Source organism: Columba livia, chromosome 23, assembly GCF_036013475.1.
Source record: "Columba livia isolate bColLiv1 breed racing homer chromosome 23, bColLiv1.pat.W.v2, whole genome shotgun sequence".
Classification (NCBI taxonomy): domain Eukaryota; kingdom Metazoa; phylum Chordata; class Aves; order Columbiformes; family Columbidae; genus Columba; species Columba livia.
The window spans coordinates 5,353,879-5,380,980 of record NC_088624.1 but is presented as its reverse complement, the minus strand read 5'-3'; the positions used below and the strand labels follow the sequence as shown (position 1 = coordinate 5,380,980).

The following is a 27,102-nucleotide window of genomic DNA, read 5'->3' as shown; positions in this document are numbered from 1 at the left end:
TTCCCTTTCTGCCTTCCCAGGCCAGCCGAGTGTGTACCTCTTGCCCTCCCTCGTTCTGCAGGGGAGGCAGCCTGTCTGTCTAGAGGAGTTCCACTATATCCTTGTGACTGACACTGGTGCTCCCTGTGAGCCTCCTCTTTTTCTTCTTAAACCTCAATAAAGTTATGATGCATTCAAGCTTGGGCCTTCAAGTCCTCTTCTGTTCTGAGGCAACTCTTTCAGTCTGCTCAGAGAAAAAGGTGAAGGAAGGAGAGAGTGGGACTCCCTGCAGTGGGATTTTGTCACTCGGTCACGCAGTAAAATATTTTCAGGCTTTCATCAATTAACTGTGTGGCGTTTATTCTGAGGGATGTTCAGCTTACTGGCTTTCTCACCATTCCTGACCTTGCTTGGGCAAAGGCATTGTTATTCCTTACTCCACATTCTCTCCCATGCCACACTTGATGAAATCTTCAACCATGGTCTGTGTTAGACTTAGCAGGTACTTCAGGCATTTGAAGTAAGCAATTAAAAGCAAACAATAAAGAATTCAATGAATCCAGGCATTACAACACATCCTATTACATGTAATGGGTGCCCGCCATTCCATGGTAATGGTGAGTTCTAGCAGATGAAAAATGTTGATCACAATTCTACATGGTCTTTTCTGCTCTGGTCCACATCCACACCTCAGCCCAGGTATGGACTGACCTGCATCTAAGTTAAGTGTGTTCTCTCAGTTGGAAACCAGGGCTTGTTTGTCCATCTGAAAGCAACAGAAAAAATATATTTTACCCACTACAGCTTTGCACCTTCAGTCTTGTCTAGGTTCTGATTACTTCTGGTCATGTACTGAGCTGGCAAAAAAGAAGAAGACATCTGTATTTGATCTCATTCCCCTGGGTTTCCCATCCCTCAAAAAGTCGGCACATGGCCCCATGTGCCATTATCTTCTCCATGTACACTCCAACCCTGATGGAGAATGGCTTCCGTTCTTTATCCTCCTCAGGTTTCAGTTGTGGAGACCTGGTATATTGTCGTTGTTGTGTAAAAATAATGGAGACTTTCCTTGTCCCGAGGGAAAAATTTTGTTGGCTGGAGCAGTCATTCCCATTTTTTATTGCCTTCCTGTTCATCACTGAGTTCATGATGCTCTCAGTGATGTCTTTTAACTGTGATGTCACCATATGCAAACTTCTTCATTCCAACACTCGCATGAGAGAGAAAATCAGCTTCTCGTAAGCCCTGGCAGCATGGTCATTGGGATTGTGGTCATCCCCAAGCAGGTGCCACTTCCACATCAAGAAAACTGCAGCAGGGATCCATTTCCCTGGATTCAGCCTTCACTGATCCTTTTCCAGGAGCCACCACCTCTCTTGTTAATGTCTCTAATTGGACCAAAGGCCTGGAGAACCTGTCCTCTGAGAGAAGACTGAAGGAGATAGGTTCTTTATCCTGGGAGAACAGAAGGCTTGGGGGAACCTCATCTTAACATTCTTGTACTTAAAGCGTATCTAGAAAGAGGACAGATTCTCCCTCATCACAGGAAGCCAGGTGGAGAAGGCAAAGTCCAATGAGTATGTGTGTCATTGGTAGAGGTTTCATTTTGACAGAAGAAATATTTTTTTTTTTACCATTAAGAACAGTCCTTCCCAGGAATGACATCTCAGGTCTGTGGTAGAGTCCCTGTCACTGGAAGATTCCAAAATATGATTGGACAGAGCAGTTGATAATCTCATCTCGTCTCTCTTGCCCATGAAAGATTGGACCAGATGACCTTTCAAGGTCACTTCCAATATAAAATATTCTATAATTCTATGACCTCTCAGTGACATCCTTCAAGCATGATGTCACAATATGCAAACCACTCCATTGCACCAGTGTCATCACTAAAGAAATCCTCTTTCCAAAACAGTTTACTACAATTGAGGCTGACATTTTTGGCAGAGAATATAGGATGCTGCATGGCCAATGTCCTCTTCATTTCCAAGACTTGTTCAACAAAAGAGACATATTCTGCAGGCAGGGAATAGCAAAGAGGGACATGAACCTTTCAACTTCTTTTCTAGAAGAACAGTGAAGATCAAGAGAAAGGAGAATCCCCAAAGTGTGAATCAGCAGGTCCATATGAGACTTCCATCTAGAGTGTCTGATGCATGTGCCCAGTGGAGTGTCTTGATTGCCCAGGTCTTCTCACTGACACCTCTCTCTTTGCATGCACAGGACTGTATAATGTTCCTCTATCTCATCTTCCTGTGACCTTATGTTTTGGGCATGCACAGCAAATCGGGCAAAGGAGGGAAAAGAATGAGAGAGATGAGAGTGTGGATTGTCCTCAGGAATTGTTGTTTCCCAGCCAAACTCCTACCACCATTTGGAGCCATTTCCTCACCTCTGGCTATTGGCTGTGGATTGGCCATGAATGTCTTCCCCACTTCCAAGGTGAACAAAAGTCAACAAAAGTGAAAGTGAACAAAAGAAAAATGCAAAGCAGGGAGTCCCACCATCCTCTTCTTCCAAATTTTTTCCTAATTGGTCTGGCAGAGGGACCTCAGACGGAAGAAGGACTCAGGGGCCCAGGCTTAGATGCAGCACAACTTTATTGAGTCTTAAGAAAAAAAAGGAGGTGGCTCACATGGAACACCATGGGCAGCCACAAGCATGTAGTTAAATTCCAGCAGGGAGTCAGTCTACCTGCCCTGCAAAAGTAGGGAAGCCAACTGCTCCCACTAGTGTGGCTTTGGGAGACAGAAAGAGCACAGGAAAGCTAGAGAAAGACACACAAGTGGAAGAAGGAAACATTGTTTCAAAGTTCTGAATGCAATGCCATGAAGCTCTATCTCATTTCAAGGACCATGTTCCTGGGTCTTGGGAGCTCTTGCTCATGAAAGTTCCCAGCAGCTTTAGCAGGGTTGACATCTGTTGCCACAGTAGCGGCTGGTAATGCAGGAGAGGTCAAAGCCCCCAGAGTTGATAGGGACTCCGTCACGGCTGAGGATGCTGCCAGCAGCAGCGGAGGTGGAGGAGCCCACAACGGTGTTCTGTGGGAAGGAGCTGAGGATGGGGCCGGGCAGGGTCACCACCACAGGGGAGGGCTGGATGACAACATTGGAGCTCTGGCACTGCCTGACACAGGGCTCATTGCAGCTGTTGGCCAGTGGGGTCGGGCCACAGGGCTGGCAGGGCACGCATGGGTTGCAGCAGGACATGTCTCTGGGACCAAGGTTCACCTGAAGAGAGAAGAGGGGAGAGGGGAGAGGAGAGGAGATGAAAGAGAGGAGAGGAGGAGGAAGAATGTGCAGGTCTGATCATGACAAGCAGCACTGCACCGAACCATAGGGGAGCCAAGGCGCCTCTTGGCCCAGCATACGCTGCCCAGCTCAAATCCCAGGAGCCACTGGCACTACATCCCAGGCTCTCTTGGCAGAAGACATTCTCATTCTCTCCCCTTCCCTCTCCCATTAGAAGCAGCTTCTACCCCAGAGCCTGGACAGACCCTGTCAGCTGAGACACACATTGAGGAAAAACACTTGATCCTGAAGGAAGAGGATGAGAGGCTTCACACTCACCTGATCTACAAGAAGAAGGAGGTGAGAGAACTGAATGAGAGAGCAGAGAGTTGGGCTGCCTTTTATAGGAGTCCTGCACTGCCTCAGGTCCAGGCTCCCTTTGTGGAAGTAGTAATTTTCTGACAAGCTCGTGATGAATGTAAAAGACAGCAGCTAATGTTAGGAGATGTTTCCTGTTTTCCTGCATTGCCAGCTTTTCATTTTCGGGCTTTTGCCACGTGATTTCCCATATGGAGGCTTCCCTAAGTGTTGGGATGAAAGGCCCAAGGATTTCCAGAGCAGATACACGTGTCAGCCGCATGCAAAAGTGTCAGCCCAAGTGCTTGTGGCATCCTGTGCAGGCAGGTGATGTGGACCCAGGTCATTTTTGTTGGCTTCTTTGTGGCAATGTGGTCTGAGAACTGGCAATGCTTTTATGTTTCATATCCATTTCCCAAGGACTGCCATTTTGGACAATGTGACATAGCCTTTTCTCTAGTCAAACCACTTCTCTCTGATGCTTATTCATTGTTTCTTCACACAGGGGGGTCACTGCTGGGAGGGATTGAAAATACGGCAATGGTACTCTCAGGACAATTTGGCTGGACTCCTCAGCCTCTCTCTGTGGACTCGCCACTGGTCCTCAGGAAATATCAGGAGCATGCCTGGGATCTGGGTTTTCTATGGAATATTTGTTCACCACCCAGTGCTCATGGATACACCAGGGAAGAGTCCCCAGCTGTGACCTGCACATGTCCTCATGATGAGGGTCACACAGGTACAAACTGACACAGGTGTGCTCATGCAGGCCTGCAGGAAACCATGCAAAAATCTTTTTGCTAACAGAAAGCAAGGACAACATCAGCAACTAGGGACTCTGCTGAGGAGATCCCAGGAACCACATATGAAATAATCTCTCAAATGTGATCCTTGGGCATCTGGACCTGAGCATGACAGCGTTGCTCATATCCTAACATCTTTGACACAAAGGAACCCACAGGAATGACCAAGGTTCATATTACCTGCCTGCACAAGATGCATCCAGCACTTGTGCTGAAGCCTCTGCCTGCTCTGATGTGTGTCCGCTCTGGAAAACCTCAGGCCTTTTATCTCAGTACATACAGAAGGCTTCATATGGCAAAGCATGTGGCAGAAGCCAGGAAATGAAAAGGTGGCAGTGCAGGAAACCAGGAATCATCTCCTAACATTAGGTGCTGTGTTTTACATTCATCATGAGCTTGTCAGAAAATTATTACTTCCATAAAGAGTACCTTGGCCTGAGGCAGTGCAGGACTCCTATAAAAGGCAGCCCAACTATCTGCTCTCTCATTCAGTTCTCTCGCCTCCTTCTCCTTGGGAATCAGGTGAGTGTGAAGCCTCTTCTTCTTCTCCTTCAGAATCAGGCATCTTTTCTCAATGTGTGTCTCCGCTGAAATGGTCTGTCCTGGCCCTGTGGTGGAAACTGCTTCTCATGGGAGAGGGAAGGGAAGGGAAGGGAAGGGAAGGGAAGGGAAGGGAAGGGAAGGGAAGGGAAGGGAAGGGAAGGGAAGGGAAGGGAAGGGAAGGGAAGGGAAGGGAAGGGAAGGGAAGGGAAGGGAAGGGAAGGGAAGGGAAGGGAAGGGAAGGGAAGGGAAGGGAAGGGAAGGGAAGGGAAGGGAAGGGAAGGGAAGGTCTTCTGCAGAGGCAGGCTGGGACTTAGTGGAGGTGGCTTCTGCGATCTGAGATAAGCATCATATGCTGGGCAAGAAGGTTCCTTGTCTCCACTGTGGTTGGGTTCTGTGCTGCTTCTCATGATCAAGCCCTCAAGCTCTATTTCGTCCTATGCTGTCTCCCAGGTGAACCTCAGTCCCAGAGACATGTCCTGCTGCAACCCATGCGTGTCCTGCCAGCCCTGTGGCCCAACCCCACTGGCCAACAGCTGCAATGAGCCCTGTGTCAGGCAGTGCCAGAGCTCCAATGTTGTCATCCAGCCCTCTCCCGTGGTGGTGACCCTGCCCGGCCCCATCCTCAGCTCCTTCCCACAGAACACCGTTGTGGGCTCCTCCACCTCCGCTGCTGCTGGCAGCATCCTCAGCCGTGACGGAGTCCCTATCAACTCTGGGGGCTTTGACCTCTCCTGCATTACCAGCCGCTACTGTGGCAACAGATGTCAACCCTGCTAAAGCTACTGGCAACATCCTTGGGCAAGAACCTCCCAAGACCTTCGAACATGGTCCTTGAAATGAGATAGATCTGTATGGCATTGCATTCAGAGTTTTGAATGGATGTTTCCTTCTTCCCCTCATGTCACTCTCATTCTTTCCTCAGCTGTTTTTGTCTCCCAAGGCCAGCCTAGTGGGAACCTCTTGGCCTCCCTTCTTCTGCAGGGCAGGCAGCCTGTCTCTCTACAGGAGTTTCACCACATCTTTGTGACTGACCCTGGTGCTCCCTGCAAGCCATCTCCTTTTCTCCTTAAGACTCATTAAATTTGTCATGCATCCAAGCCTGGGCCTTCATGTACTCCTGTGTTCTGAGGCAACTCTTTCAGTCTGCTCAGGGAAAAAGGTGAAGGAAGGGGTGGGTGGGACTCCCTGCAGTGAATTTTTTCACTTGGAAACACAGTGAATCAATTTCATGGGTTCATCAATGAACTGTTTGGCATTGAGTCTGAGGGATTCTCAGCTTATTGGCTTTCTCACCCTTCCTGACCTTGCTTGGGCAAAGGCATTGTTATTTGTTACTTGACATTCTCTCCCATGTCACACTTGATGAAATCTCCAACCATGGTCTTTATTAGACTTAACAGGTACATTGGGCATTTGAAGTAAGCAATTAAAAGGAAGCAATTAAGAATTCAATGAATCCAGGAATTACAACAGATCTAAGTATGTGCCATGGATGCCTGCCATTCCATGGTAATGGTGATTTCTAGGAGAGCAGAAGTGTTGCTCACAACTCCACCAGTTCCTTTCTGCTCTGGTTCATATCCACACCTCAGCCCAGTTATGGACAGACCATTATCTAGGTTAAGTGTATTTTCTTAATTAGAAACCAGGCTTGTCTATCTGAGAGCAATAGAAATAATAGATTTTACCTACCACAGTTTTGCACCTACAGTCTTGTCTAGGTTCTGATTACTTCTGGTCATGTACTGTGTCATGGCAAAGGAGAAGAAGACACCTGTATTTGATCTCATTCCCCTGGGTTTCCCATCCCTCAAAAAGTCGGCACATGGCCCCATGTGCCATTATCTTCTCCATGTACATTCCAACCCTGATGGAGAATGGCTTCCGTTCTTTATCCTCCTCAGGTTTCAGTTGTGGAGACCTGGCGTGCCATTACTGTTGTCTAAAAATAATGGAGACTTTCCTTCTCGTCCTTTGGAAAATCTTTTGTGTTGTTTGCTGGCTGGAGCAGTCACTGTCATTTTTTACTGCCTTCCTGTTTATCACTGAGTTCATGGTCCTCTCAGTGATGTCTTTTAATTGTGGTGTCACCATATGCAAACTTCTCTTTTCCAACACTCGCATGAGAGAGAAAATCATCTTCTTGTGTGCCCTGGCAGCATGGTCATTGGGATTGTAGTCATACTCAAGCACGTGTCACTTCCACTGACTGGCCATTCGACATCAATAAAACTGCAGCAGGGATCCATTCCCCCAGATTCAGCATTCGCTGATCCTTTTCCAGGAGCCACCACTTCTCTTGTGTATGTCTCTAATTGGACCAATGGCCTGGAGAACCTGTCCTCTGAGAGAAGACTGAAGGAGATAGGTTCTTTATCCTGGGAGAACAGAAGGCTTGGGGGAACCTCATCCTAACATTCTTGTACTTAAAGGGTATCTAGAAAGAGGACAGATTCTCTCTCATCACAGGGAGCCAGGTGGAGAAGGCAAAGTCCAACGAGTATATGAGTCATTGGTAGAGGTTTCATTTTGACAGAATAAATATTTTTTTTTTTACCATTAAGAACAGTCCTTCCCAGGAATGACATCTCAGGTCTGTGGTAGAATCCCTGTCACTGGAAGATTCCAAAATATGATTGGACAGAGCACTTGATAATCTCATCTCGACTCTCTTGCCCATGAAAGACTGGACCAGATGACCGTTCAAGGTCACTTCCAATATAAAATATTCTATAATTCTATGACCTCTCGGTGACATCCTTCAAGCATGATGTCACAATATGCAAACCACTCCACTGCACCACTGTCATCACTAAGGAAATCCTCATTCAAAGTGACTGTATATCAGTTCAGGCTGACATTTTTCGCAGAGAATATAGGATGCTACATGGCCAATGTCCTCTTCGTTTCCAAGTCTTGTTCACCAAAAGAGAAAACTCTGCAGGCAGGGAATAGGAAAGAGGGACATGAAGCTTTCAATTTCTTCTCTGGAAGATCAAGAGAAATGAGAATGCCCAAAGTGCAGTCAGCAGGTCCATATGAGACTTCCATCTAGAGTGTCAGCTACATGTACCCAAAGGCGTGTCTTGATTATCTAGGTCTTTTAGATGACAGCTCTCTTGTGTGTGCACAGGCTCCATGCTGGGGACCATGGCTTGGGCCCAAGGCAGAGCAAGACCATGGCACCATGCTGGGGGCTTGCCTTCCTGGGCTTAGGACCAGTACTCATTCTTCCACTGTACATGCCCAGACTGGTGCTTTTCTCTGCACATCCCTGTGTGGGGAGAGATGTCCTACCATGAGGGCACAGCCCTGTACTTTGCTGTGCCCATGTGGTTCCCAGGAGTGTGCAGGGTCTCTTGCAGGACAGCTCTCGAAGTAAGGAGCAGTGGTGACATGAGCACTCAGGTTGGCCCTGCCTCAGAGCTCTTGAGGGAGACCAGAAAGCTGAGTACTGGCAGGGTCAGCACTTGTGCTTCAGCTGCACTTGGGTTGGTGCCTGTCCTGTCCGCTGCAAGTGGTGCCTGTCCTGGAGCTTCAGTAACCCGGAGCTTAAGGAAGAGGTGGAGAGACTAAGGAGCATTAGGGAGAGTGAAGAAGAAATAGACTGGTGGGGTCAGGCCCTTTTCACTCCTAAGGGTGTGCAACAGGAGATGGCAAAGCCTTTTCCCTCCTGCCATAAGGCGGATACAGCAGATCTAATTGATGGGGGGGAATGGAAACAGGTCCCTGATCGGAGAGGTAAAAGAACCCTCTCTCGAACCCCATCACCACCGTTGGTACCCCTAACAACTAGATATGAGGCCCTGGACCCTGAAAATCAGGCAGAGGACAGCCAAGAAGATCCACCTGGAGAGCCCTCTGGATGGACCTCATCAACAAAAAGAATCACAACTGCAGCTGTAAGAGGAAAAAAAAAAAGAAGAGTGGTAGTAGTTGGCGACTCCCTTCTGAGGGGAACAGAGGGCCCTATATGTCGCCCAGACCCATCCCACAGGGAGGTCTGCTGCCTTCCTGGGGCCAGGGTGAGGGACATTAATAGAAGACTTCCGGAGCTGATTCAGCCCTCAGACTACTATCCCCTGTTAATAGTCCAAGCTGGCAGCGAGGACATCAACAGAAGAAGTATCAAGATAATTAAAAAGGACTTTAAAGCACTGGGTCAGTCAGTTCATGGGATGGGAGCACAAGTGATATTTGCTTCAGTTCCTGTGCTAGCTGGGATGGATGAGGAACTAAATAAAGAGAGGAGCAGAAAAGCCCATCTCATCAACAGGTGGCTTAAGGATTGGTGTCACCGTCAAAATTTTGGGGTTTTTGACCATGGGGCAAGCTCCGTGGTACCCAGTCTCCTCAAGTCAGATGGGCTTCATCCTTCTAGGGAGAGCAAGAGGACTACAGCCCATAAGTTGGCAGGGCTGATCAGGAGGGCTTTAAACTAGGTTTGAAGGGGGAAGGGATTGAAACTGGGCTCTCCAAAGATCAGCCGAAGGATGGAAAGCCCGAATTAAGAGGGAAATCAGCAGCCCACTTGAAGTGCATGTACACGAATGCACGCAGTATGGGCAACAAACAAGAGGAGCTGGAAGCCATCGTGCAGCAGGAAAGCTATGACATAGTTGCCATCACAGAAACATGGTGGGATGACTCATATGGCTGGAGTGCTGCTATGTGTGGCTACAAGCTCTTCAGAAAAGATAGGCAGGGTAGGAGAGATGGAGGGGTGGCTTTATATGTTAGAGAGTCACTCGACTCTGTTAAACTTGAGGTCAGCAGTGACAAGGTTGAGTGCCTGTGGACCAGAATCAGGGGGAAGTCCAACAAGGCTGACATCCTCGTGGGTGTCTGTTATAGATCGCCCAACCAGGACAATGAAGGAGATGAATTATTCTACAAGCAGCTGGCAGATGTCTCAAAATCGACGGCCCTTGTTCTTGTGGGTGACTTTAACCTGCCGGATATCTGCTGGGAGCTCAATACTGCACAGAAGAGGCAGTCTAGGAAGTTCCTAGAGTGTATAGAGGACAATTTCCTTCATCAGCTGGTAAATGAGCCCACCAGGGGCAAGACCCCGCTAGACCTACTGTTTACAAACAGAGAAGGGCTGGTGGGAGATGTAGTGGTTGGAGGCCGCCTGGGGCATAGCGACCATGAAATAATAGAATTTTCAATACTCAGAGATGCAGGGAGAACCATTAACAAAACCTCTACGCTGGACTTCCGGAGGGCAGATTTTTGCCTATTCAGAAGTCTAGTTCAGAGCATACCCTGGGGAACAATGCTTAAAAACAAGGGGGCCCAGGAGGGTTGGACATGCTTCAAGCAGGTGGTTTTGAGTGCACAGGAACAGGCTATACCACTGTGCCGAAAGGCTAGCCGGCGGGGAAGACAACCTGCTTGGCTAAACAGGGAGATTCTGAATGAAATCAGAAATAAAAAGAGACTTTACCGACTGTGGAAAAAAGGGCTGGCTACTTATGAAGAATTTAGGGAAATAGCTAGATCATGCAGAAAAAAGATCAGGGAAACAAAAGTGCAATTTGAAGTTAATTTGGCCAATTCTGTCAGGGATAATAAAAAGTCCTTCTTCAAATATGTTAATAACAAAAGGAGGGGCAAGGAAAACCTCCATTCTCTGTTGGACTCTGAGGGAAATATAGTTAACAAAGATGAGGAGAAAGCTGAGGTACTTAATACCTACTTTGCCTCAGTTTTTACCAGTAAGACAGGTGGCCCTCAGGACAACTCATCTCTGGAGGTGGTTGACAGGGATAGGAAGCCAGATAGGCCCCTTGTATTCCAGGAGGAAATAGTTGGTGATTTACTGAGCCATCTGGATCCTCACAAGTCTATGGGACCAGATGAGATCCATCCTAGGGTGATGAGGGAGCTTGCAGAAGAACTTGCCAAGCCACTCTCCATCATCTTCCAACAGTCCTGGCTCACTGGGGAGGTCCCATATGATTGGAAATTGGCCGATGTTATCCCAGTCCACAAAAAGGGCTGCAGAGCTGACCCCGGCAACTACAGGCCTGGCAGCCTGACCTTGGTGCCTGGCAGGGTTATGAAGCAGATCATCCTGAATGGAATCACACAGCACCTTCAGGATGGACAAGGGATCAGACCCAGCCAGCATGGGTTTAGGAGGGGCAGGTCCTGTCTGACCAACCTGATCTCCTTTTATGATCAGGTGACCCAGCTGGTGGATGAGGGGAAAGCCATGGATGTGGTCTATCTGGACTTCAGCAAGGCCTTTGACACTGTCTCCCATAATATACTCTTGCAAAAGCTGGTAGCCCATGGCTTGGACAAGTGTACTCTACGCTGGGTTAAGAACAGGCTGGAGGGCCGGGCCCAGAGAGTGCTGGTGAATGGGGCTGCATCCAGCTGGCGGCCAGTCACTAGTGGTGTTCCCCAGGGGTCAGTGTTGGGTCCAGTCCTGTTTAACATCTTTATTGATGATTTAGATGAGGGGATTGAGACCAACATCAGCAAATTTGCTGATGACACCAAGTTGGGAGGGAGTGTCGACCTGCTGAAAGGCAGGAGGGCTCTGCAGAGGGATCTGGATAGACTGGAAATATGGGCTGATTCCAATGGGATGAAGTTCAAAAAGGCCAAATGCCGGGTGCTGCACTTTGGTCACAACAACCCCCTGCAGCGCTACAGGCTGGGCGCAGAGTGGCTGGAGAGCAGTCAGACAGAAAGGGACCTGGGGGTACTAATTGACAGGAATCTCAACATGAGCCAACAGTGTGCCCAGGTGGCCAAGAAGGCCAATGGTGTCCTGTCCTGTATCAAAAATAGCGTGGTCAGCAGGACAAGGGAAGTGATCCTTCACCTGTGCTCTGCATTGGGGAGGCCACACCTGGAGTATTGTGTTCAGTTCTGGGCCCCTCAGCTCAGGAAAGACATTGAAGTGCTGGAGCGGGTCCAGAGAAGAGCAACACGACTGGTGAAGGGACTTGAACATAAGACCTATGAGGAGAGGCTGAGGGAGCTGGGGTTGTTTAGTCTAGAGAAGAGGAGGCTTAGAGGTGACCTCATCACCCTCTATAACTACCTGAAGGGAAGTTATAGCCAGGTGGGGATTGGTCTCTTCTCCCAGGCAGTTAGCAGCAGGACAAGGGGGCATGGGCTTAAACTCTACCAGGGGAAATTTAGGTTGGATATTAGAAGGAAATTCTTTACAGAGAGAGTGGTCAGGCATTGGAATGGCCTGCCCAGGGAGGCAGTGGACTCGCCGTCCCTGGAGGTTTTTAAACTGAGATTGGACATGGCACTTAGTGCCATGATCTAGTAAACGGACTAGAGTTGAGCCAAGGGTTGGACTCGATGATCTCTGAGGTCTTTTCCAACCCCGTCAATTCAGTGATTCTCTGATTCTGTGATTCTGTGATAAGGTCATTGAGTTCACAGGAAGTGGTGACTCCATTATGTAGCCTGAGTGTGGTTGATACCAATCCTAACTTGTGAATTATCTTAGCCTTGAAAAGCAGGTCAACCTGCAGGATGACCTGGACAGGTTGGAGGATTGGCCATGAATGTCTTCTGGAGCTCCAAGGGAAAGTGAACAAAAGAAAATGAAATATCATGAAAGCCTAAGAGAACTGGGTTTGTTCAGTTTTGAGAAGCTTAGAGGAGACCTCAGCACCATGCTCCGATATATTAAGAGTGCCCAGAAAGAAGATGGAGACTCCCTTCTTACAAGCAGTCACATGGAAAAGACAAGGGGCAAAGGCTACAATGAACTGGTAACATTCTGATTGGACAGAAGATGGAAATTTTCCATGGTGAGAAAAGGGAGACATTGGAGACATCTTCCCAGGGAAGTGGTGGATTCTGAAACATTGGACACATTTAAGATTCAGCTGGACAGGGTGCTGGGCCATCTTGGCTAGCCTGTGTTTTTGCCAAGAAACATTAGTGGAGGTGATCCTTGTACTCCCTTCCACCCTGGTGTTCAATTATGATGATGCAGATGCATGTCTAGAGAGTAGCTGGGCTCAGCAAATGCTGAAGGACTGTATGAGGTTCCTCTATCTCATCTTCCTGTGGCCTTATGTGTTGGGCATGCACAGTAAATCAGGTAAAGGAGGGAAAAGAATGAGAGAGATGAGAGTGTGGATTGTCCTCAGCAACTGTTGTTTCCCAGCCAAACTCCTACCACCATTTGGAACCATTTCCTCACTTCTGGCTATTGGCTGTGGATTGGCCATGAATGTCTTCTGCAGTTCCAAGGGAAAGCAAACAAAAGAAAATGCGAGGCAGGGAGTCCCACCATCCTCTTCTTCCAAATTTTTGCCCAATGGGACTGGCAGAGGTACCCAAGAATGAACAAGGAGAGGAGGGCCCAGGATTGAATTCAGCACAACTTTAATGAGTCTTAAGAAGAAAAGGAGGTGGCTTATGTGGAGAACCATAGGCAGCCACAAGGATGTCGTTAAGCTCCAGCACAGAGACAGTCTGCCTGCCCTGTAGAAGGAGGGTCCCACTAGGCTGGTTTTGGGAGTCAGGAAGAGCAGAGGAAAGTGAGAGAGAGAAAGAGAAGAGTGGAAGAAGGAAACTGATTCAAAGCTCTGAATGCAATGCCATGAAGCTCTATCTCATTTCAAGGACCACGTTCCAAAGTCTTGCAAGGTTCTTGCCCGATGATATCACCGTCAGCTTTAGCAGGGTCGGCATCTGTTGCCACAGTAGCGGTTGGTAATGCAGGAGAGGTCAAAGCCCCCAGAGTTGATGGGCACTCCCTCACAGCTGAGGATGCTGCCAACAGCAGCGGAGGTGGAGGAGCCCACAACGGTGTTCTGAGGGAAGGAGCTGAGGATGGGGCCAGGCAGGGTCACCACCACTGGGGAGGGCTCAATGACAACGGTGGAGTTCTGGCACTGCCTGACACAGGGCTCATTGCAGCTGTTGGCCAGTGGGGTTGGGCCGCAGGGCTGGCAGGGCAGACACGGGTTGCAACAGGACATGTCTCTGGGACTGAGGTTCACCTGGGAGACAGCATAGGAAGAAATAGAGCTGGAGGACTTGATCATGAGAAGCAGCATGGCACCCAACCACAGTGGAGCCAAGACACCTTCTTGCCCAGCATATGATGCTTATCTCAGATCGCAGGAGCCACCTGCACTAAGTCCCAGCCTGCCATGGCAGAAGGCGTTCCCTTCCCTTCCCTTCCCTTCCCTTCCCTTCCCTTCCCTTCCCTTCCCTTCCCTTCCCTTCCCTTCCCTTCCCTTCCCTTCCCTTCCCTTCCCTTCCCTTCCCTTCCCTTCCCTTCCCTTCCCTTCCCTTCCCTTCCCTTCCCTTCCCTTCCCTTCCCTTCCCTTCCCTTCCCTTCCCTTCCCTTCCCTTCCCTTCCCTTCCCTTCCCTTCCCTTCCCTTCCCTTCCCTTCCCTTCCCTTCCCTTCCCTTCCCTTCCCTTCTCCCATGAGAAGCAGCTCCCACCCCAGGGCCGGGACAGACCCTATGAGCAGAGACACGCATTGAAGAAAGACTCCTGATCTAGAAGGGGAGGAGAGCAGATTTCACACTCACCTGATTCCCAAGGAGAAGGAGGCGAGAGAACTGAATGAGAGAGCAGATAGTTGGGCTGCCTTTTATAGGAGTCCTGCACTGCCTCAGGCCCAGGAACCCTGAGTGGAAGTAACAATTTTCTAACAAGCTCATTATCAATGTAAATCACACACTAATGGTAGGCGCTGTGTCCTGGTTTCCTGCACTGCCACCTTCTCATTTCCAGGCTTCTGACTTGTGTTTTAACATACGAAGGTTTCTTCTGTAAGTTGCAGTATGAAAGGAGTAGGCAGAAGATGAAGCTGAAGAGCTGGTGGCATCCTGTGTAGGCAGGTAATGTGTACTTGGGTCATTCCTGTCGCCTTCTTTGTGGCAAAGTTGTCCGGAAATGGGCAATACTTTCACGTTTCGCATCCATTTTCCAAGGACTGCCATTTGGGACTACATAGTATATGATTTCCTATTGTCAGCCCACCTCTCTCTGTTGGTTGTTCATTGTTTCACACGGATGGGGCGCTGGTGGGAGGGTTTGACACTACCGCAACAGTGCTATCAGTACAATTTCTTTGGGCCCTGCCTTATTCCTCTCTGTGCACTTGCCAAAGGTCGTCAGGAAACAAAAGGATCAAGTCTAGGGCCCATGGTTTCCTATGGAATATCTTATCTCCACCCAGTGCTCATGGATACACCAGGGGAGAGTCCCCAGCTGTGACCTGCACATGTCCTCATGATGAGGGTCACACGGGTACAGACTGACACAGTTGTGCTCATGCGGCCTGCAGGAAACCATGCAAAAATCTTTATGCTTACAGAAAGAACAGAAAATGTCAGCAACTGGGGACTCTGCTGACGAGATTCCAGGGACCACATATGAAATAACCTCTCAAATGCGATCCTTGCGCATCTGGACCTGAGCATGACAGTGCTGCTCATATTCTAACAACTTTGCCACAAAGGAACCCACAGGAATGACCAACATTCATAACACCTGCCTGCACAGGATGCACCAGCATCTGAGCTGAGTCTTCTGCCTGTACTGTCACATGTCCCCTCTTGATATCCTCATAGCTCTCATTGCACTACTTAGAGAACATATCGTATGGGAAATAACATGGCAGATGGCAGGAAATGAAAAGGTGGCAGTGCAGGAAACCAGGACACAGCCCATATCATTAGCTGGTGTGGTTTACATTCAATACGAGCTTGTCAGAAAATTATTATTTCCACTCAGGGAGCCTGAGGCAGTGCAGGACTCCTATAAAAGGCAGCCCAACTCCCTGCTCTTTCATCCACTTCTGTTGCCTCCTTCTCCTTGGGAATCAGGTGAGTGTGAAGCTTCTTCTCCTCCTCTTCAGGATCAGGTGTCTTTCCTCAATGTGTGTCTCAGCTGACAGGGTCTGTCCTGGCCTTGGGTTGGGAGCTGCTTCTCATGGGTAAGGGAAGGGGAGAGAATGTCTTCTGCAGAGAGACGCTAGGACTTAGTGGAGGTGGCTCCTGGCATGTGAGTTGGGCAGTGTATGCTGGTACAGGATGTGCCTTGGCTCCATTGTGGTTGGGTGCAGTGCTACTTCTCATGATCAGCTCCTCATGATCTCTTTCCTCCTTTCCCCTCTTCCAGGTGACCCTCTGTCCCAGAGACATGTCCTGCTGCAACCCATGCGTGCCCTGCCAGCCCTGTGGCCCAACCCCACTGGCCAACAGCTGCAATGAGCCCTGTGTCAGGCAGTGCCAGAGCTCCACCATCGTCATTGAGCCCTCCCCTGTGGTGGTGACCCTGCCCGGCCCCATCCTCAGCTCCTTCCCACAGAACACCGTTGTGGGCTCCTCCACCTCCGCTGCTGTTGGCAGCATCCTCAGCTGTGAGGGAGTGCCCATCAACTCTGGGGGCTTTGACCTCTCCTGCATTACCAGCCGCTACTGTGGCAACAGATGCCGACCCTGCTAAAGCTGAAGGGAATCTCCCAGGACCTTGGAACATGGTCCTTGAAATGACATAGAGCTTTACAGCATTGCACTCAGAGGTTTGGACTGATGTTTCCTTCTTCCACTCATGTCTCTCTCTTTTTCTCTTTCTGTCTCCAAGGGCAGCCTAGTGGGTACCTCTTGGCCTCCCTCCTTCTGCAGGGCAGGCAGCCTGACTCCCTGCAAGAGTTTCACCACATCTTTGTGACTGATCTTGCAAGCCACCTCCTTTTTTTCTTGAGACTAATTAAAGTCGTGCTGCATCCAAGCCTGAGCCTCCGAGTCTTCCTTTATTCTGAGGCAACTATTCCAATGCGCTAAGGGAAAAATATGGAAGAGGAGGAGTGTAGGACTTTCCTCAGTGGATTTTGTCACTTGGACACACAGTAAATTATTTTCAGGGTTTCATTAATTAACTTTTTGGAGTTGAGTCTGAGGGATGCTGAGCTCAGCAGCTGTCTCACCCTTCCTGACCTTGTTGGGCAAAGACATTGTTATTTCTTATCTGACATTCTCTCCCCTGTCACACTTGATGAAATCTCCAACCACGGTCTGTATTAGACTTAACAGATACTTTGGGATTTGAAGTAAGGAATTAAAAGGAAGCAATTAAGAGTTCAATGAATCCAGGAATTACAACACATTCTATTATCTGCAATGGGAGTCCACCATTCCACGGCAATAGTGAGTTCCAGCAGAGCAGAAATGTTGGTCACAACTCTGCCATGTCCTTTCTACTCTGGTCCACATCCACACTGCAGGCTAGGTATTGTCAGACCGTTCTCTGGGCTAAGTGGGTTCTCTCAGTCTAAAACAGGTGCTGATTTGTACACTTGACAGCAAACAACATAATAGATTTTACCCACCACATATTTGTTCTTTCAGTCTTGTCTGGGTTCTGATTACTTCTGGTCATGTCCTGGGCTGGCAAAGGAGAACAAGACACCTGTATTTGATCTCATTCCCCTGGGTTTCCCACCCCTCAAAAAGTGGGCACATGGCCCCATGTGCCATTATCTTCTCAATGTACATTCCAACCCTGATGGAAAATGGCTTCCGTTCTTTATCCTCCTCAGGTTTCAGTTGTGGAGAACTAGTATACAATCACTATTGTGTGAAAAATAATGGAGACATTCCTTGTCCTTAGGAAAATCTTTTGTGTTGTTTGCTGGCTGGAGCAGTCATTCTCATTTTTTACTGCCTTCCTGTTTATCACTGAGTTCATGATCCCCTCAGTGATGTCCTTTAATTGCAATGTCACCGTATGCAAACTTCTTCATTCCAACGCTCCCATGAGAGAAAAAAATATACTTCTTGCTAACGCTGGTAACACGGGCATTTGTATGCTGGTCATCGTCACACACATGGCACTTCCTCTGACCAGCCACTCCACAACAAAAAAAAAAACACAGCTGGGATCCAATCCCCCAGACTCAGTGTCACTGATCCTTATCCAGGAGCCACCAGCACTCCTGTGAATGTGCCTAATTAGACCAAAGGACTGGAGAACCTGTCCTCAGATGGTAGACTGAATTTGTTTTGTCTTTTTTTCCATGGAGAACAGAAGGCTCAAGGACACCTCATCACAGTATTCGAATACTTAGAGGGTATCTAGAAAAAGGAAAGATGCTCTCTCATCACAAGGAGCCAGGTGGACAACATAACGTCCAGTGAGTACATGTGTCACTGGGAGAGGATTCATTATGACAGAAAATTTTTTTTTGTATGTTGAGAACAATCCTTCACAGGAATGACCACCCGGGGATGTGGAGACCCTGTCACTGGAAGTTTCCAAGATGAGATGGGAAAGGGTGATTGCTAATCTCATCTAGTCTCTCTTGCCCGTGAAAGACTGGACCAGATGATCTTTCAAGTCCCTTCCAATACAAAATATTCTATAATTCTATGAACTCTCAGGGACATCCTTCAATCATGATGTCACAATATGCTAACCACTCCACTGCACCACTGTCATCACTAAGGAAATCCTCATTCAAAACGACTGTATATCAGTTCAGGCTGACATTTTTGGCAGAGAATATAGAATGCTGCATGGCCAATGTCCTCTTCGTTTCCAAGTCTTGTTCACCAAAAGAGAAAACTCTGCAGGCAGGGAATAGGAAAGAGGGACATGAAGCTTTCAATTTCTTCTCTGGAAGATCAAGAGAAATGAGAATGCCCAAAGTGCAGTCAGCAGGTCCATATGAGACTTCCATCTAGAGTGTCAGCTACATGTACCCAAAGGCGTGTCTTGATTGTCTAGGTCTTTTAGATGACAGCTCTCTTGTGTGTGCACAGGCTCCATGCTGGGGTCCATTGCTTGGGCCCAAGGCAGAGCAGGACCATGGCACCATGCTGGGGGCTTGCCTTCCTGGGCTTAGGACCAGTACTCATTCTTCCACTGTACATGCCCAGACTGGTGCTTTTCCCTGCAGATCCCTGTGTGGGGAGAGATGTCCTACCATGAGGGCACAGCCCTGTACTTTGCTGTGCCCATGTGGTTCCCAGGAGTGTGCAGGGTCTCTTGCAGGACAGCTCTCGAAGTAAGGAGCAGTGGTGACATGAGCACTCAGGTTGGCCCTGCCTCAGAGCACTTGAGGGAGACCAGAAAGCTGAGTACTGGCAGGGTCAGCACTTGTGCTTCAGCTGCACTTGGGTTGGTGCCTGTCCTGTCCACTGCAAGTGGTGCCTGTCCTGGAGCTTCAGTAACCCGGAGCTTAAGGAAGAGGTGGAGAGACTAAGGAGCATTAGGGAGAGTGAAGAAGAAATAGACTGGTGGGGTCAGGCTCTTTTGACTCCTAAGGGTGTGCAACAGGAGATGGCAAAGCCTTGTCCCTCCTGCCATAAGGCGGATACAGCAGATCTAATTGATGGGGGGAATGTAAACAGGTCCCTGATCAGAGAGGTAAAAGAACCCTCTCTCAAACCCCATCACCACACTTGGTACCCCTAACAAATAGATATGAGGCCCTGGACCCTGAAAATCAGGCAGAGGACAGCCAAGAAGATCCACCTGGAGAGCCCTCTGGATGGACCTCATCAACAAAAAGAATCACAACTGCAGCTGTAAGAGGAAAAAAAAAAAGAAGAGTGGTAGTAGTTGGCGACTCCCTTCTGAGGGGAACAGAGGGCCCTATATGTCGCCCAGACCCATCCCACAGGGAGGTCTGTTGCCTTCCTGGGGCCAGGGTGAGGGACATTAATAGAAGACTTCCGGAGCTGATTCAGCCCTCAGACTACTATCCCCTGTTAATAGTCCAAGCTGGCAGCGAGGACATCAACAGAAGAAGTATCAAGATAATTAAAAAGGACTTTAAAGCACTGGGTCAGTCAGTTCATGGGATGGGAGCACAAGTGATATTTGTTTCAGTTCCTGTGCTAGCTGGGATGGATGAGGAACTAAATAAAGAGAGGAGCAGAAAAGCCCATCTCATCAACAGGTGGCTTAAGGATTGGTGTCACCATCAAAATTTTGGGGTTTTTGACCATGGGGCAAGCTCCGTGGTACCCAGTCTCCTCAAGTCAGATGGGCTTCATCCTTCTACGGAGAGCAAGAGGACTACAGCCCATAAGTTGGCAGGGCTGATCAGGAGGGCTTTAAACTAGGTTTGAAGGGGGAAGGGATTGAAACTGGGCTCTCCAAAGATCAGCCTAAGGATGGAAAGCCCGAATTAAGAGGGAAATCAGCAGCCCACTTGAAGTGCATGTACACGAATGCACGCAGTATGGGCAACAAACAAGAGGAGCTGGAAGCCATCGTGCAGCAGGAAAGCTATGACATAGTTGCCATCACAGAAACATGGTGGGATGACTCATATGGCTGGAGTGCTGCTATGTGTGGCTACAAGCTCTTCAGAAAAGATAGGCAGGGTAGGAGAGATGGAGGGGTGGCTTTATATGTTAGAGAGTCACTCGACTCTGTTAAACTTGAGGTCAGCAGTGACAAGGTTGAGTGCCTGTGGACCAGAATCAGGGGGAAGTCCAACAAGGCTGACATCCTCGTGGGTGTCTGTTATAGATCGCCCAACCAGGACAATGAAGGAGATGAATTATTCTACAAGCAGCTGGCAGATGTCTCAAAATCAACGGCCCTTGTTCTTGTGGGTGACTTTAACCTGCCGGATATCTGCTGGGAGCTCAATACTGCACAGAAGAGGCAGTCTAGGAAGTTCCTAGAGTGTATAGAGGACAATTTCCTTCATCAGCTGGTAAATGAGCCCACCAGGGGCAAGACCCCGCTAGACCTACTGTTTACAAACAGAGAAGGGCTGGTGGGAGATGTAGTGGTTGGAGGCCGCCTGGGGCATAGCGACCATGAAATAATAGAATTTTCAATACTCAGAGATGCAGGGAGAACCATTAACAAAACCTCTACGCTGGACTTCCGGAGGGCAGATTTTTGCCTATTCAGAAGTCTAGTTCAGAGCATACCCTGGGGAACAATGCTTAAAAACAAGGGGGCCCAGGAGGGTTGGACATGCTTCAAGCAGGTGGTTTTGAGTGCACAGGAACAGGCTATACCACTGTGCCGAAAGGCTAGCCGGCGGGGAAGACAACCTGCTTGGCTAAACAGGGAGATTCTGAATGAAATCAGAAATAAAAAGAGACTTTACCGACTGTGGAAAAAAGGGCTGGCTACTTATGAAGAATTTAGGGAAATAGCTAGATCATGCAGAAAAAAGATCAGGGAAACAAAAGTGCAATTTGAAGTTAATTTGGCCAATTCTGTCAGGGATAATAAAAAGTCCTTCTTCAAATATGTTAATAACAAAAGGAGGGGCAAGGAAAACCTCCATTCTCTGTTGGACTCTGAGGGAAATATAGTTAACAAAGATGAGGAGAAAGCTGAGGTACTTAATACCTACTTTGCCTCAGTTTTTACCAGTAAGACAGGTGGCCCTCAGGACAACTCATCTCTGGAGGTGGTTGACAGAGATAGAAAGCCAGATAGGCCCCTTGTATTCCAGGAGGAAATAGTTGGTGATTTACTGAGCCATCTGGATCCTCACAAGTCTATGGGACCAGATGAGATCCATCCTAGGGTGATGAGGGAGCTTGCAGAAGAACTTGCCAAGCCACTCTCCATCATCTTCCAACAGTCCTGGCTCACTGGGGAGGTCCCATATGATTGGAAATTGGCCGATGTTATCCCAGTCCACAAAAAGGGCTGCAGAGCTGACCCCGGCAACTACAGGCCTGTCAGCCTGACCTCGGTGCCTGGCAGGGTTATGGAGCAGATCATCCTGAATGGAATCACACAGCACCTTCAGGATGGACAAGGGATCAGACCCAGCCAGCATGGGTTTAGGAGGGGCAGGTCCTGTCTGACCAACCTGATCTCCTTTTATGATCAGGTGACCCAGCTGGTGGATGAGGGGAAAGCCGTGGATGTGGTCTATCTGGACTTCAGCAAGGCCTTTGACACTGTCTCCCATAATATACTCTTGCAAAAGCTGGTAGCCCATGGCTTGGACAAGTGTACTCTACGCTGGGTTAAGAACTGGCTGGAGGGCTGGGCCCAGAGAGTGCTGGTGAATGGGGCTGCATCCAGCTGGCGGCCAGTCACTAGTGGTGTTCCCCAGGGGTCAGTGTTCGGTCCAGTCCTGTTTAACATCTTTATTGATGATTTAGATGAGGGGATTGAGACCATCATCAGCAAATTTGCTGATGACACCAAGTTGGGAGGGAGTGTCGACCTGCTGGAAGGCAGGAGGGCTCTGCAGAGGGATCTGGATAGAGTGGAAAAATGGGCTGATTCCAATGGGATGAAGTTCAATAAGGCCAAATGCCGGGTGCTGCACTTTGGTCACAACAACCCCCTGCAGCGCTACAGGCTGGGCGCAGAGTGGCTGGAGAGCAGTCTGACAGAAAGGGACCTGGGGGTACTAATTGACAGGAAGCTCAACATGAGCCAACAGTGTGTCCAGGTGGCCAAGAAGGCCAACGGTATCCTGTCCTGTATCAAAAATAGCGTGGTCAGCAGGACAAGGGAAGTGATCCTTCGCCTGTACTCTGCATTGGGGAGGCCACACCTGGAGTATTGTGTTCAGTTCTGGGCCCCTCAGCTCAGGAAAGACATTGAAGTGCTGGAGCGGGTCCAGAGAAGAGCAACACGACTGGTGAAGGGACTTGAACATAAGACCTATGAGGAGAGGCTGAGGGAGCTGGGGTTGTTTAGTCTAGAGAAGAGGAGGCTTAGAGGTGACCTCATCACCCTCTATAACTACCTGAAGGGAAGTTATAGCCAGGTGGGGATTGGTCTCTTCTCCCAGGCAGTTAGCAGCAGGACAAGGGGGCATGGGCTTAAACTCTACCAGGGGAAATTTAGGTTGGATATTAGAAGGAAATTCTTTACAGAGAGAGTGGTCAGGCATTGGAATGACCTGCCCAGGGAGGTAGTGGACTCGCCGTCCCTGGAGGTTTTTAAACTGAGATTGGACATGGCACTTAGTGCCATGATCTAGTAAATGGACTAGAGTTGAGCCAAGGGTTGGACTCGATGATCTCTGAGGTCTTTTCCAACCCCGTCAATTCAGTGATTCTCTGATTCTGTGATTCTGTGATAAGGTCATTGAGTTCACAGGAAGTGGTGACTCCATTATGTAGCCTGAGTGTGGTTGATACCAATCCTAACTTGTGAATTATCTTAGCCTTGAAAAGCAGGTCAACCTGCAGGATGACCTGGACAGGTTGGAGGATTGGCCATGAATGTCTTCTGGAGCTCCAAGGGAAAGTGAACAAAAGAAAATGAAATATCATGAAAGCCTAAGAGAACTGGGTTTGTTCAGTTTTGAGAAGCTTAGAGGAGACCTCAGCACCATGCTCCGATATATTAAGAGTGCCCAGAAAGAAGATGGAGACTCCCTTCTTACAAGCAGTCACATGGAAAAGACAAGGGGCAAAGGCTACAATGAACTGGTAACATTCTGATTGGACAGAAGATGGAAATTTTCCATGGTGAGAAAAGGGAGACATTGGAGACATCTTCCCAGGGAAGTGGTGGATTCTGAAACATTGGGCACATTTAAGATTCAGCTGGACAGGGTGCTATGCCATCGTGGCTAGCCTGTGTTTTTGCCAAGAAACATTAGTGGAGGTGATCCTTGTACTCCCTTCCACCCTGGTGTTCAATGATGATTATGCAGATGCATGTCTAGAGAGCAGCTGGGCTCAGCGAATGCTGAAGGACCGTATGAGGTTCCTCTATCTCCTCTGGCCTTATGTGTTGGGCATGCACAGTAAATCAGGTAAAGGAGGGAAAAGAATGAGAGAGATGAGAGTATGGATTGTCCTCAGGAACTGTTGTTTCCCAGCCAAACTCCTACCACCATTTGGAACCATTTCTTCACTTCTGGCTATTGGCTGTGGATTGGCCATGAATGTCTTCTGCAGTTCCAAGGGAAAGCAAACAAAAGAAAATGCAAGGCAGGGAGTCCCACCATCCTCTTCTTCCAAATTTTTGCCCAATGGGACTGGCAGAGGTACCCAAGAATGAACAAGGAGAGGAGGGCCCAGGATTGAATTCAGCATAACTTTAATGAGTCTTAAGAAGAAAAGGAGGTGGCTTACGTGGAGAACCATAGGCAGCCACAAGGATGTCGTTAAGCTCCAGCATAGAGACAGTCTGCCTGCCCTGTAGAAGGAGGGTCCCACTAGGCTGGTTTTGGGAGACAGGAAGAGCAGAGGAAAGTGAGAGAGAGAAAGAGAAGAGTGGAAGAAGGAAACTGATTCAAAGCTCTGAATGCAATGCCATGAAGCTCTATCTCATTTCAAGGACCACGTTCCAAAGTCTTGCAAGGTTCTTGCCCGATGATATCACCGTCAGCTTTAGCAGGGTCGGCATCTGTTGCCACAGTAGCGGCTGGTAATGCAGGAGAGGTCAAAGCCCCCAGAGTTGATGGGAACTCCCTCACAGCTGAGGATGCTGCCAACAGCAGCGGAGGTGGAGGAGCCCACAACGGTGTTCTGTGGGAAGGAGCTGAGGATGGGGCCAGGCAGGGTCACCACCACTGGGGAGGGCTCAATGACAACAGTGGAGTTCTGGCACTGCCTGACACAGGGCTCATTGCAGCTGTTGGCCAGTGGGGTTGGGCCACAGGGCTGGCAGGGCAGACACGGGTTGCAGCAGGACATGTCTCTGGGACTGATGTTCACCTGGGAGACAGCACAGGAGAAGGAAGCAGAGCATTTTGGGCTGATCATGAGAAGCAGCACTGCACCCAACCACAATGGAGCCAAGGCACATCCTGTACCAGCATACTATGCCCATCTCAGATCCCAGGAGCCACCTCCACTAAGTCCCAGCATCTCTCTGCAGAAGAACTTCTCTACCCTTCCCTCACCCATGAAAAGCAGCTCCCAACCCAGAGCCAGGACAGACCCCGTCAGCTGAGACACACATTGAAGAAAGACACCTGATTCTGAAGGAGGAGGAGAAGAAGCTTCACACTCACCTGATGCCCAAGGAGAAGGAGGTGAGAGAAGTGGATGAGAGAGCAGAGCATTGGGCTGCCTTTTATAGGAGTCCTGCACTGCCTCAGGCTCAGGCACCCTTTGTGGAACTAATAATTTTCTGACAAGCTCATGATGAATGTAAAACACATCAGCTAGTGGTATGGGCTGTGTCCTGGTTTCCTGCACTGCCAGCCTTTCATTTCCTGGATTCTGACACATGCTTTTCCATATGAAGGTTTCTTTAAGCGCTGGGATGAAAGGCTCAAGGATTTCCAGAGCGAACACATGTCAGCACAGGCATAGGAGTCAGCCCAAGTGCTGCTGACATCCCGTGTAGACAGGTGATGTGCACCTGGGTCATTCTTGTGGGCTTCTTTGTGGCAAAGTTGTCTGGAAATGGGGAACACTTTTATGTTTCACATCCATTTCCGAAGGACTGCCAGCTCTCGGTGAGGGTTGCTCATTGTTTCACACAGGTGGGTGGGTCGCTGCTGGGAGTGATTTACAATATAACAACAGTGCTCTCAGGAAATTTTTGGTGGGTTCCTTAGCCTCATCCCCTCTGTGCACTTGCCACAGGTCCTCAGGAAACATCAGGAGCATGTCCCCAGTTTTTCCCTGGAATATTTTATCTCCACCCAGTGCTCATGGATACACCAGGAGAGAGTCCCCAGCTGTGCCCTGCACATGTCCTCATGATGAGGGTCACACGGGTACAGACTGACACAGGTGTGCTCATGCAGGCCTGCAGGAAACCATGCAAAAATCTTTATGCTCACAGAAAGACAGGAAATTGTCAGCACCTGGTGCCTCTGCTGTGGAGATTCCAGGGACCACATATGAAATAACCTCTCAAATGTGATCCTTGGGGATCTGGACATGAACATGACAGTGTTGCTCATATCCTCACAACTTTGCCACAAAGAAGCCCACAGAATTGACCCAGGTGCACATCACCTACCTACACAGGGTGCCTTAATCTGACGCTTCTGCCTGTGCTGACATGTGTGCCCCTGGAAATCCTTGGTGCTTTCATTGCTCAACTTATAGAAGCCTTCATATGGGAAAGCACTTAGCAGACGCCAGGAAATGAAAAGGCGGCAGTCCAGGAAACCACGACACAACCCATACCATTAGCTGATGTGTTTTACATTCAACATGAGCTTGTCAGAAAATTATTACTTCCACAAAGAGTACCTGGGCCTGAGGCAGTGCAGGACTCCTATAAAAGGCAGCCCAACTCTCTGCTTTCTCACTGACTTCTCTCGCCTCCTTCTCCTTGGGAATCAGGTGAGTGCGAAGCCTCTTCTCCTCCTCTTCAGGATCAGGTGTCTTTCCTCAATGTGTGTCTCTGCTCATAGGGTCTGTCTTGGCCATGGGTTGGGAGCTGGGACTTAGTGGAGGTGACTCCCGGCATTTGAGCTGGGCAGGGTATGCTGTCCCGGGATGTACCTTGGCTCCATTGTGGTTAGATGCAGTGCTGCTTCTCATGCTCAAGCCCTCATGTTCTGCTTCCTTCTCCTGTGCTGTCTCCCAGGTGAACCTCAGTCCCAGAGACATGTCCTGCTGCAACCCGTGTCTGCCCTGCCAGCCCTGTGGCCCAACCCCACTGGCCAACAGCTGCAATGAGCCCTGTGTCAGGCAGTGCCAGAGCTCCAACGTCGTCATCCAGCCGTCCCCTGTGGTGGTGACCCTGCCTGGCCCCATCCTCAGCTCCTTCCCACAGAACACCGTTGTGGGCTCCTCCACCTCCGCTGCTGTTGGCAGCATCCTCAGCTGTGAGGGAGTGCCCATCAACTCTGGGGGCTTTGACCTCTCCTGCATTACCAGCCGCTACTGTGGCAACAGATGTCGCCCCTGCTAAAGATGCTGGCAACATCCTTGGGCAAGAAACTCCCAAGACCTTGTAACATGGTCCTTGAAATGAGATAGAGCTTCATGGCATTGCATTCAGAGCTTTGAACCATTGTTTCCTTTTTCCTCTCCCATCTCTCTGTTTTCCCTACTCTTTCTGTTTTCCAAGCCCAGCCTAGTTGAGACCAGTAGCACCCCTCCGTGTTCAAGGCAGGCAGACTTATACCCTGCAGGAGTTTCACTACATCCTCGTGGCTGCCTATGGTGTTCCTTGTGAGCCACTTCCTATTCTTCTTGAGTCTCATTAAAGTTGTGCTGCAAAAAAGCCTGGGCCTTTTCGTCCTTTGTTCTGAGGCAACTGTTCTAGTCTGCTCAGGGAAAAAGGTGGGGGAAGGGGAGGGCTG

The 27,102-nt window shown here is 49.1% G+C and overlaps 5 protein-coding genes across 6 annotated transcripts; 3 read left to right on the top strand and 2 right to left on the bottom strand.

The window, feature by feature from the left end:
• Positions 1 to 2,561: 2,561 nt before the first annotated feature.
• On the bottom strand, positions 2,562 to 14,598 carry LOC106145914 (feather keratin Cos1-1/Cos1-3/Cos2-1). 2 transcript variants are annotated; one of them, XM_065039947.1, is made up of 2 exons: positions 14,450 to 14,596; positions 2,562 to 3,209 (listed from the first exon to the last, which is right to left on the bottom strand). In XM_065039947.1, the coding sequence occupies exons 1-2, from the start codon at positions 14,579 to 14,581 to the stop codon at positions 2,883 to 2,885; spliced, it is 459 nt and encodes a 152-aa protein (XP_064896019.1). In that variant the 5' UTR covers positions 14,582 to 14,596; the 3' UTR covers positions 2,562 to 2,882. The 2 variants fall into 2 exon arrangements, with proteins under 2 accessions (XP_064896019.1, XP_013225564.2); XM_013370110.2 differs by lacking the exon at positions 2,562 to 3,209 and adding an exon at positions 13,272 to 13,908 and having other exon boundaries at positions 14,450 to 14,598.
• Positions 4,736 to 6,009, top strand: LOC106145920 (feather keratin Cos1-1/Cos1-3/Cos2-1). The gene is made up of 2 exons (XM_013370117.3): positions 4,736 to 4,891; positions 5,363 to 6,009. Exons 1-2 carry the CDS (start codon positions 4,760 to 4,762, stop codon positions 5,687 to 5,689), a joined length of 459 nt encoding a protein of 152 aa, XP_013225571.2. The 5' UTR covers positions 4,736 to 4,759; the 3' UTR covers positions 5,690 to 6,009.
• A 1,021-nt stretch (positions 14,599 to 15,619) lies between the features above and the next one.
• On the top strand, positions 15,620 to 16,658 carry LOC102083692 (feather keratin Cos1-1/Cos1-3/Cos2-1). Its single transcript, XM_065039956.1, has 2 exons — positions 15,620 to 15,751; positions 16,047 to 16,658. Exon 2 carries the CDS (start codon positions 16,068 to 16,070, stop codon positions 16,371 to 16,373), a length of 306 nt encoding a protein of 101 aa, XP_064896028.1. The 5' UTR covers positions 15,620 to 15,751; positions 16,047 to 16,067; the 3' UTR covers positions 16,374 to 16,658.
• A 7,249-nt stretch (positions 16,659 to 23,907) lies between these two features.
• On the bottom strand, positions 23,908 to 24,996 carry LOC135576204 (feather keratin Cos1-1/Cos1-3/Cos2-1-like). Its single transcript, XM_065039952.1, has 2 exons — positions 24,844 to 24,996; positions 23,908 to 24,544 (listed from the first exon to the last, which is right to left on the bottom strand). Exons 1-2 carry the CDS (start codon positions 24,892 to 24,894, stop codon positions 24,218 to 24,220), a joined length of 378 nt encoding a protein of 125 aa, XP_064896024.1. The 5' UTR covers positions 24,895 to 24,996; the 3' UTR covers positions 23,908 to 24,217.
• Positions 24,997 to 25,987: 991 nt separating this feature from the next.
• Positions 25,988 to 26,862, top strand: LOC106145918 (feather keratin Cos1-1/Cos1-3/Cos2-1). The gene is made up of 2 exons (XM_013370114.3): positions 25,988 to 26,134; positions 26,382 to 26,862. Exons 1-2 carry the CDS (start codon positions 26,003 to 26,005, stop codon positions 26,706 to 26,708), a joined length of 459 nt encoding a protein of 152 aa, XP_013225568.3. The 5' UTR covers positions 25,988 to 26,002; the 3' UTR covers positions 26,709 to 26,862.
• Positions 26,863 to 27,102: the final 240 nt, after the last annotated feature.

What these genes read in the sequence shown, in the direction of transcription:
- LOC135576204 (XM_065039952.1), bottom strand. Translation starts at nt 24,894, where the DNA reads ATGCTCTGCTCTCTCATCCACTTCTCTCACCTCCTTCTCCTTGGGCAT. An exon ending in TCCTTCTCCTTGGGCATCAG is followed by an intron (nt 24,545 to 24,843) that starts GTGAGTGTGAAG and finishes GCTGTCTCCCAG; the next exon opens with GTGAACATCAGTCCCAGAGA.
- LOC106145914 (XM_013370110.2), bottom strand. Translation starts at nt 14,581, where the DNA reads ATGAGCTTGTTAGAAAATTGTTACTTCCACTCAGGGTTCCTGGGCCTG. An exon ending in TCCTTCTCCTTGGGAATCAG is followed by an intron (nt 13,909 to 14,449) that starts GTGAGTGTGAAA and finishes GCTGTCTCCCAG; the next exon opens with GTGAACCTCAGTCCCAGAGA.
- LOC106145918 (XM_013370114.3), top strand. Translation starts at nt 26,003, where the DNA reads ATGAGCTTGTCAGAAAATTATTACTTCCACAAAGAGTACCTGGGCCTG. An exon ending in TCCTTCTCCTTGGGAATCAG is followed by an intron (nt 26,135 to 26,381) that starts GTGAGTGCGAAG and finishes GCTGTCTCCCAG; the next exon opens with GTGAACCTCAGTCCCAGAGA.
- LOC102083692 (XM_065039956.1), top strand. Translation starts at nt 16,068, where the DNA reads ATGTCCTGCTGCAACCCATGCGTGCCCTGCCAGCCCTGTGGCCCAACC.
- LOC106145920 (XM_013370117.3), top strand. Translation starts at nt 4,760, where the DNA reads ATGAGCTTGTCAGAAAATTATTACTTCCATAAAGAGTACCTTGGCCTG. An exon ending in TCCTTCTCCTTGGGAATCAG is followed by an intron (nt 4,892 to 5,362) that starts GTGAGTGTGAAG and finishes GCTGTCTCCCAG; the next exon opens with GTGAACCTCAGTCCCAGAGA.